Source organism: Rhodnius prolixus, unplaced genomic scaffold (genome assembly GCF_049639745.1).
Source record: "Rhodnius prolixus isolate KJV_2025 unplaced genomic scaffold, Rpr scaffold_13, whole genome shotgun sequence".
Taxonomy (NCBI): domain Eukaryota; kingdom Metazoa; phylum Arthropoda; class Insecta; order Hemiptera; family Reduviidae; genus Rhodnius; species Rhodnius prolixus.
The window spans coordinates 6579103-6589215 of NW_027411583.1; the positions used below are offsets into that span (position 1 = coordinate 6579103).

Consider the following 10113-nt stretch of genomic DNA (forward strand, 5'->3'; position numbering starts at 1 on the left):
CGTGAGTGGTCAAGTTTTGGCGTCCGTGTTATCTAATAACTGCGTATCATGTTGCAATGGAGACTTAAAAGATCTGAAGTGAACACTGATAAAACTTCTCTACTATTCTCAAGGTTTTTGCAAACTAGGAATTTTCACATTCTATTGGATAATTTATAATTTCTTGCAAAAAAAAAAACGCTTTGAAGGGTTTCTTTTTAACCCAAACTTTCTAAGTTCAACACCAACGAGGAGATTATAACTTGGTACCCAGCTAATAATAGTGACAAAGCCATTTTATACTTGGACTTCTCTTCATGGGCCTCTTATAACTTGGCGAACAAAATCCTTCAACTGCGAAGTAGTTACTTTGTTGTAACTTTTTTTTTTAGATTTCCTATTTCTACGACCGATTCAACCAACGATTTTCTTTAATCTCTGTGTACACATGTTGGTATACAACTTTTGTTTGAAAATTTAGTTCAGGAAAATGCTACGGAACCAATTCTGTAAAAGAGGCACTACTATTACTTTTCAGTATCATTTACGGTATAACCTCCTACGTGTTACTTTCTAATATTGTTAAATTTGTAACAAATGCTCCAAGCTTGGAGAAAATTCCCGAACTGAAAGTACCACTTTATTGTATGCATTTCTTTTTCTTGAGATTTTCCCGAAAAAGGCTTCTACGACATTCTCTAAACTTGAATTAACATTACTTAGTCTATAATTTGCTAGAACAATTCTTTAGAAAAGTTCGTTTGAGAGCAGATCGGGGGAGAGGAAGGATGGGAGTAGGCTTTCCCTAAAGTGGCGTTACAGTATTAACATACATTTTTACGTGAAGGCTTTAAATTCTATACAATTTTGGCAAGAGTTATGTTTTAAAAATCGCGAGTTAGGAGCAACTGTATAAGCTGGTAGCATGAGCTTTAGGTGAAAGGTAAGAGAAAATAGCGTGAGCATACATACTTAATAAATCAAACGGATTAATTAACAAAACACAATAATATTAAAATGAGGGATATATTTTGTGGCTAATCGTCATCCATATCTTCGTCTGATGCATCTCCATTACCTGAATTGCTAGATACCGGCGCCTTTTCATGCGACAGAAACTCTTTGATTAGTTCACGTACATTTGATTCAGCTTCCACAAAATCTTTCTCTTCAACACCCTCACCTGTGTACCAATGTAGATACGCTTTTCTAGAGTACATTGCAGCAAATGATTTACATAATCTGGTTAATACTTCTTTAAGTGATGTAGTATTTCCAAGAAAAGTGGCACAGATTTTCATACCACGTGGTGGTATATCGCAAACGGCTGATTTTATATTATTTGGTATCCATTCAATAAAATATGATGAATTTTTATCCTGAACATTAGACAGTTGTTCATCCACCAAACGTGTTGATAAACGACCTCTGCAAAAAAGATGAAAACAAATATTAGGGTGTAATTTATATATTCGAAATTAGCATTACCCATTTGCCACCGTCATCAATGTTGGTTAGAAAGATTTGTATAGAGTAAACATTTTGAATCAGCAGCACTTGAATAAAATACATGTAACTCTTACCTTTTGATACATGTAAAGGCACAATTATTTAGAAAATATTCCATACGACTTAATGTGCCTCCACTAACTGAAGCCGACTTATAGTAAGGCAGTTTAGATTAACCTTAAGAGCTGTAAAACCCGATTATAAAATAATCTGAACTGAATATATATGAATAAACTGTGAACATATTCAATAGCACCAAAAGTTTAACAGCACGAGAGAAAATGTATCCCTGAAATTAAATGACCTCTAACTTTCTATTGGAACAGATAAAATGCGAAGTCAGTAATTTTCTGTTAAAACTATAACAGTATAATTTATTAGATCCTGAATTAAGCTTAATAATACTCATAATAAATTATGGTTTGCCATAATTTGTGTGCAAGAATGTTCAGGTTTAGAAAATGACGCTAAGGCAGTTCTGGATAAAGAAATTTCTGTAATGACAGAAGGAATGCAGAGGAAAAAAGAGCCCGATTAAGAAAACTGTAAGAGTAAATAACAAGCTAATCATTGAGAGTTTCAATAAATTGAAATAAATTTTAATTTCAATTGAAATTTAAACTACGGTTGCTCGAACGCGTACACCGTACAAACTCCTTACGCGGGTGAGAAAAGATAAAATAATTGAGGCTTAGTATATCCCAATTCAAGAACTCAACATAAAAAGGTTATAGAAGTGATGAGTTTATCATCTAGTAATTAAATCAATAAGAATGGCGTAATTGAACTACAAGTTTTGCTAGCAACAAAACTTTGCAATGTTTGCAACAGAAAGCGCTGTAGTAGAGAGCCTGATATAGCTCTTTGTACTTTTGACAAACTAAATAGATTTAAAAAAAAAAAAAAAAAACCTCCGACCTGCTAGGCTGAACGGAGTAGGGTTAGCATGGAAATTCAAGATCGAAATCTATTACCCCAAGCTGAAAAGTTAGCTAATAAAATGTACTATAAACGCAATTTTAATCACTCACCTGAAGATAGCAGAAGCAGTTAAAAATTTTCCTTTTTTCGGATCACAGTCGCACATAAATATATTAGGATCGAACATTTGGGCAACCAGTTCAGGTACGGTAACCGCTCTGTATGTGGAAGATCCTCTAGAGGTCAACGGAACAAATCCAGGAACAAAAAAGTGCATTCTCGGAAATGGCACCATGTTCACTTGTAATTTTCTTAGATCTGAATTTAATTGTCCGGGAAATCTGTTTAGAAAAAAAAATTAAAGCAGCTTTTTTTTTTACCCAAAATTTTAATTACTATAGTTAAACTCCCTGGGTTAAGCCAAAAATCACTTATATCGTTGTGGGAAGTGAACCAGCCACTTCTTCAAAGATAATGGTGCCCAACCGCATGCCCTGACACTTCCGAGAGCTTCTTAAGAGGCCTGCAGAGTTAGGTGATGTATTTGGCTTTAGCTGAACTCACCAAAAAAATCTTGCTCACCATCAAAACACATGCACAACACATATTTATACTGTGTACTCTTTGTAGATGTTACTGTTATTGTTTAAAATATTCCTGCGTATCATAGTTGTCTAAAAAAAGTTAGAGAAGGAAGAATAAAAACAAACGGATTTCCATGTCGCAGTGGAATATAATTGGCTCCCGTTTTCGAATTCTGCACCTATTTTCACCTCATACGAGAAAATACAGGATACTGTCTGCAACTTCAGATACAGTCCCGCGAGGCTCAACGATCTGAGATGTTCATACGCCTTAATATTAGTAATAATAATAAAGAACAGAATTAAGGAAAGGGTCAGCTTAATGCACGGAAAAAGAAAGAAAATACAGACTTACCTAAAACAAGTAGTGACTCCAGCAAGCGTCGCTGAAACCAAATGATTCAAGTCTCCAAAAGTAGGATAGCTTAATTTTAATATTTTTTGGCAGATACCATACAAGGCTTCATTGTCCAAACAATATGTTTGATCTGCATATTCTATTAAGTAATTAAATCCTAGAATACTGTTATACGATTCAACTACTGCATCTGAAACCTTCGTTTTAATTACTATTGCTAAAAAATTCTATAAAATATTAAGGATCAGAACAAAAAAGTCAACTGTCACATTTATAAGTTCCAAAATTGGTAATTTCTAAAATTACTATAAATTATTTCAAATGATATTTTCAATATCATTCTACTTTCAGAAGTTCATTCACCGTAATTTATACATAGGGCCGAAGAACACCCAACCATCATTCTCTCCCAAGTTCTTAGGATATTTCGTAAATCCCATTTGTTACACTTTCATATCCCAATTACAAATGTAAATAATCTTCGCTGGTCAAGACTCAGAGTTCCTTTTAAGCCGAGATGCAGTGATATATGTATATTACAATCAATGAAGAAATTATATACATAACTAAACAGGAAATAAATAAATCAGCTCACGGAGAAGGCCACGACAATAATGTGCAGAGACACTGCTACACCATTTCCTCAAAAATCACAGCCGCCCATCTTTTCCGACAGTTTTATCAATATGGTTTTCAAGATAGTGACGGTGCCATGCGACTGAAATTATATTGTGCAGTCACTTCCCTAGCACAAAAAGCTGCACATAGAGTGAAGTTTAGCCGGCATGTATGGCATTAGTCGGGGAATCTATTTAAATTAACGCAACATGTTATTTGTTTAAATTGTGGCATTAGGTTTTTTTTTCAAAAAATTGTCTTTTATATAGTTTTCTTTTTTACTTTTGTGATAGTTGCAAAATGTAATTTGCATAATAATAAGGAAAAAGTTAATTTAATTTAACAAATTAAAGTTAAAAAGCAAAAAAAAATGAGCACGTTTTTATTTCATTTTTTGTAACAAGATTATAACATGAAATATACAAAAATAAATTCATTCAATTATAGACCTGCCCTTAACAAAGACCCTAATGTGCCTTGCTGAAATTATTTTTATGGCAAAGCAATATTTATCAAAGCTTTGCCAAGAAGTAATTTCTTTATTCTTCTATAGTCTTATATCGGAATTCTTTAAAACACTTTTTCATTAAAAAAAGGTTAAAAACAAAAATTTTACAAAATCTACGCGCGTGTAGAGAATATTCTGTTAACAAAAGCTAGTACGTGACCCTTTCATTTAGTTAAATTGAAAATTCTGAGATAATCCACGATCAAACGATTTATTGCATAATCAATATTTTATTATACATTAAAGGAAATCAAAATTGTTGGTACAGACGGCCCATGGATTGTGTATTCTTAAGAAAAATTCTTCTCCAATTTGAAGTCTTTGATAAAAGATACTGTAGTTCATTAAGCAAAATTTACATGATAAAAGTTTGATTAGGATGAACGCGCTTCATCAAGGGAAGTTTCTGACTCATGTAGTTGCAAAGTAAATTAAGGTAGGGTTAGTAATTTTAGAAAGAACAAATTCTTGAAATTATTGTTCAGAGGTTTTTATCTTTTTCTAGCTAAGAGAATGAGTGGGTGTGTTTTGTTTATTGATTTTTTTATTTACCTTTGGTGAGGGTAGGACAGTAGCTGTGCTCAGTATTCTGTCCGGATATTCTTCTTTAATTTTCTCCAAAATTATACTACCCAATCCAGAGCCAGTACCTCCGCCAACACTTTGAGTTACTTGAAATCCCTAAGCAAATATAAGCAATGATATTAGAAAAGATAGATTCGTTGATACATTATAATATCCATCCATAAATTTCGATGATGTTAGGTGCTATAATTAGCTTGATAGCTCTATCTCAGTCACATCGAGTTTCCATTTTCGTATTAAATTCTTAAAGGAAAAGGCCTATCACACCGAACGCGATTTGTAGCAGCGATCAGCTGTGCCTGACATAAGAGCAGGAGCCAATAATTAAAGATTACATTTTCCCCAACTAACAAAGGCGATCTGCCGCAGCAGCGACAGAGTCACAAAGATGATACATTTACTTGTACGAAATAATAGATTTGCCAGCCGATAAGTTCGGGAAAAAAGTGGTCTGACATGACTAACTGCAATTTACGCTATTCAATTTTCTTGCAACTTGTACAGAGATGTTAGTTGGCTACAATATAATTAAATTTCAATAAGAATAATTGATTTCAGTGTCCGTATATTTTCATCCAAAGAAGGCGTCAGGCGGTCTTTACCATGAAGTTTGCTCAAGGCCAGTGGAGATACCCTTTGTAGGGAATTGGAAGCTAAAATAATAGATTTTCGTTCGGATGGTAGACATTCGGCTTATTGTGGGCAATGAGGCGCCTGAATGTTAGCCGGGAAGGGATTCCCAACCCTTTTGTGGCGTTGCAAAATAATTCGTTAGTTTGGCGATCAAAGAATTGGTGCTCAATAAGTTGAAGGACTTGAGTGCTTAAACCGCAGACCAGAGACAGGTACTAACTATTCGTCTAAACCTACTGCAACATTTTTTTTTAACAAAGCCGAGCGGATGGTAGAAGCTTTAAATGTATTTCGATATAAATATTGTTAGATATTCTAAATCAGAAATAAAATACCTTATTTAACTTACTTGCAAACAATCGCAGCTTTCACTAGCTTTTCTAACCACATTGAGAGCTTCTTGAGCCAGATCAGCGCCTTCTGAATAACGTCCTTTTCCCCAATTATTTGCAGCACCCCCAGAGCCCATAACAAATTGTTCCGGATTATACAGTCTACCATAAGGACTTCCAACTATTGTATCTGCAATAGCTGGATCCAAATCGATCGAAACGTTTCGAGGAACATATCTATTTCCTTAAATAAAATTGAATTTGATAATTCAATACATTATCATTTATCCGTTTGAGCTTGAAATTAGATAATAAAAAAGTTTTGTTTTTTTTAAATTTTCTAAGCTGCACTAGTTTATTAGGATTCTAAAGGCAATAGAATGTAGGTTTGTGTTACTTAATTATATCGTTTAATGACTGATGCCAGTCATTTTTATCTAAAAAATCATTAAAATTAATTTTTTTTGTCGAGTACTGGCTCGTAGAAAAAATTGCTAGGGCCACATAACAATGACAAAGAACAAACATAATGAATAAATATTTAAAATAATTTTTTTTTTATTTATATATCTTTTTTACTAATGTTATTTAATAGCTTGAAGTTAGTTCATTTCTATATAAGATTTCTTGCCTAAACTGTTATCTGATTTTGTACATTATTTTGCCGTATTGCATTGCAAATGAATAATTGAATTCCAAACAGCAACAGAACCCTATTTTGAATTCTAGTATTTTACTAATTCTTGCAGTTGACAAATGGGGATTATTCACCTATTGGTGCATACAATGAAGCATTCTCAAAATGTAAAAATTAAAAATACTTGCATGAATGTGCGTACCTCTGCCTTCATTGAAATATACATTGATTCTCTGCAATTGTAAATCAGAATTGCCTGTGTACCTAGCTGCAGGAGAAACTCCATGTTCATCAGAGATTAATTCCCAAAACTGTAAATTAGCAATAAAAAAAAAAAGAAATCTGGAATAAAAAAGGATCAAACTACTCTATGTTATTAAATTATTATTATTTGTTTTGATTTTCTGGTGCAACATCTGAGGCCATCGGCGCCCAGAGCTTTTTTCATTGCATTATCGACCACTCCGGACAGTTTTCTCTCATCATTGACTTTTTTTTTTTAGGTCTTGAAACAAGTTAAATCAATATTATCCTTAACAAAATAAAGGAAAAATTTCTAAAACAAAAATATTTGACAGTCTACCTTGGTGGCCATCTGATTTCCACATTGACCAATTTGGATGACCACAATTTCCCTCATTTTGATTTCTTTTTTTAACTAAGAATTTTGGGAACTCAATGATCTTGATGACGCGTAACCTTGGAAAAAATTTATTTTATGATGTAAATCATTTGTATGCCACCTATATTACAAGTTTAACACTAAACATTTTATCAAATTTAACAGCCTCAACCAATTATTTACATTAAATATTGCTATATGAAGGGACCTCATTGTCTTAAGGAGCAATAAAGAGTGCATATAAGAATTGAAAAACAGAAATTATAGTAATAAAAAAAATAATAACTCTGGTGGATAGAAATAACATTAAAAAGAAAGAATACTAGTGACAGCTATATACGTGCTATAAAAAGAAGCAAAGTTAGGATTCTTAAGTGGAATTTACAGTATTAGCGTAAACAAAATCAATACATCAAATCTCATTAGTAAATAATAAATAAAAATAAAATATATCAAATACACTTTATCAAAGTGTATTTGATAAAGAAGTAAAGTAAAATTACAAAAATAAAAATAAATACAGTTTCTTCTTTCGACGGTGCAAGAGGCGTTCGTAGTTGCCTTCGGTCACGTCAATATACGTACGTAGGGCCTGGAGAGTTAGTTGATGTGTACATAATTTGGGTTTAGCTAACCCTCTGGCAAACTCTAGTTTAACATCATATTCATTCAATCGTATTTACACATTACACACTCTACAACTTAGCCATAATACATCTTTTAGATCGCAATGGATTAGACATTATTGAGTCTATCCGTAATCAAACTACAATCTACTGCATCTATGTACTTCACTTTACTAGTTCTCCTACTTATTTTCTTACATTTATTCATCTATCTAATCGTTTGGATATTAAGAAGTGCCAGTTTTTGGGTACAGACCATCTTATAACTGCTTTTATGGCACCTATTAGGTTTTGATACAGCTAAATTTTCATTCCAAAAATTATAGCCACTATAATTCTCCTTGAAAACCAATTTTCATAGAGATAGCTGTTCCAATTCAGTTGCACTCGATCAATAAATAATAAGCAGTTCTTTCGTTAAAATTCCTATGATCGTTTTGGTACCTTTGCATGGTTCTATTTTTTTCAATCTTTGGATTCACATTTGTGAGAAAAATCATCTCGTTCGTGAAGGTGAGCAAGGACAGATTTATTTTATATAAGGACACATATATTAGAAATAAAAGATTCCAGAGAGAGATAATTTAATTTTTTAAAAGCATTATTATTCTTTTGAAGTTTTTCTATTGAATTAAAAATGAATAAAACTAAAAAAAAAAAATCGAATAAAATTCATAAAACTCTTTTACGTTTAAAATAATTCAATAATTTGTATTATTTTACAAGAAAAATATAAAATTGTAGTTTCTAAGAATGCCGCTGAGTCCAGTAGCAGCAGCAGTCGGACTTGAAGTAGTTACTATAAAATCCGTTAGATAGCAGAGGCTGGTATTTTCGACAGTTTATACAGATCTGTTAATACTTACAAGTGATAATTATAAATATTCATTTTTTAATGTTTTACGCCTACGGAGTGTAATAAGAAAGACTTTATATATTATTTTAAGTTGAAATGAGAAACATTTCAAAGTGGAATTGTCCCAATTCTAAGATTATGTCCACAAATTTAGTTGGTTTTAAGCTATTTTTTTATTTTTTTTAAAGATGTTATTCAATATCTTTACAGTAACACTTGAAAGTAATTATTTTTGCTTTCATTTCCTTACATTCTTAAATCTCGAAATTTATCACGTTTATAGTTACAATCTGAATTACAGATAAAACTTTATTTGTACTGATGTAGTCATTAGCTTGTGATAATGAAATACAATACAATATTTTTGTTAAAGAACGAGTTTTTCCTAGATGTTTCATATTTGGGACAATTCTGACAGTGTCTTTAGCTTCACAGACAGCAAATCTTCTAGGTCTATTCGAAAAAGAGAAGCTCTGTAAATCCCACGTAAGCGACCAATTATTCTAATACTAGATTATCCCACCGTACATCCACAATACCACTGTTTCATCTTACACTCATTAAATTTTAAGTTGTCCTTTAGCGCACCTGTGTTGAGTTTGACAGCTAAAATTGAGTTGCCCTTCCTATAAACTTTTTCAATTCTTCATTTTATTCTTTTCAATTCGATTACACTTATTTTGAGACCAGGCGGATTTATATTTTCAGCCTTTGCTTTTATCAACATGACTTATGTTTGCAGTAAATAAATTGATTAATTTAGGTTCTTTCACATGAAACACTATTTGGTTTGGTTGGTTTTACTTTCAGCTAGCTCATTAATTCTTTCCATTATTGCAGTTTTGTAACTATCATAGTATTTATGCAGTTAAACTGTTTTCTTTGTTCCGATTCCGAAAAAACTGCCATAGTTCTTAACCTGACACTCGATTCGGTCTGTACAAGTAGTATGGAGAGTTTCAGTAGTGAGTGGCTAAACCCAATTCGCTGGTTGGGAGCTTCCTTTAAACCCGTACGATGCAACAAAAATTCGGTCAAAAAGACTATTAAGCGATCGTTAATGACTATTTTGGGCGAGTTAGGAGATGCCTAAAATTTGAAACTCTGCTTTTCCTTTACTGTAGCAATGCAACATATAGCAACTGGAAATCTCTGCTGCTAAACTAAAGCTTGGCTGGGAACACAATTAAGAAGTTGTCTAAATCTCCTGAGGCCTCAGATAAGGCGTAAAAAAATGGACAAATTAAAAACCATTGAGGGTAATTAGAGATTTTAAATTGAAAAACAGGTTTAACAAACAAAAAGTATATGGCAGGCGATTTCATCCAGAAAAAAGTGTGCATGG

General features: G+C 32.6%; 1 protein-coding gene across 1 annotated transcript; it reads right to left on the reverse strand.

Annotated features, from left to right (window-relative positions):
• Positions 1 to 989: 989 nt before the first annotated feature.
• On the reverse strand, positions 990 to 7402 carry LOC141448020 (tubulin beta-2 chain-like). Its single transcript, XM_074116034.1, has 7 exons — positions 7248 to 7402; positions 6867 to 6975; positions 6045 to 6271; positions 5030 to 5158; positions 3349 to 3548; positions 2520 to 2750; positions 990 to 1407 (listed from the first exon to the last, which is right to left on the reverse strand). The coding sequence occupies exons 1-7, from the start codon at positions 7302 to 7304 to the stop codon at positions 1017 to 1019; spliced, it is 1344 nt and encodes a 447-aa protein (XP_073972135.1). The 5' UTR covers positions 7305 to 7402; the 3' UTR covers positions 990 to 1016.
• Positions 7403 to 10113: the final 2711 nt, after the last annotated feature.

Bases quoted from the DNA above. Each gene is read 5' to 3' on its own strand.
- LOC141448020 (XM_074116034.1), bottom strand. From the start codon at position 7,304: ATGAGGGAAATTGTGGTCATCCAAATTGGTCAATGTGGAAATCAGATG. The intron at 3,549-5,029 runs GTAAATAAAAAA...ATTAAAACGAAG, and splicing joins CTGTCCTACCCTCACCAAAG to GTTTCAGATGCAGTAGTTGA. The intron at 2,751-3,348 runs GTAAGTCTGTAT...TTTTCTAAACAG, and splicing joins GGAGTCACTACTTGTTTTAG to ATTTCCCGGACAATTAAATT.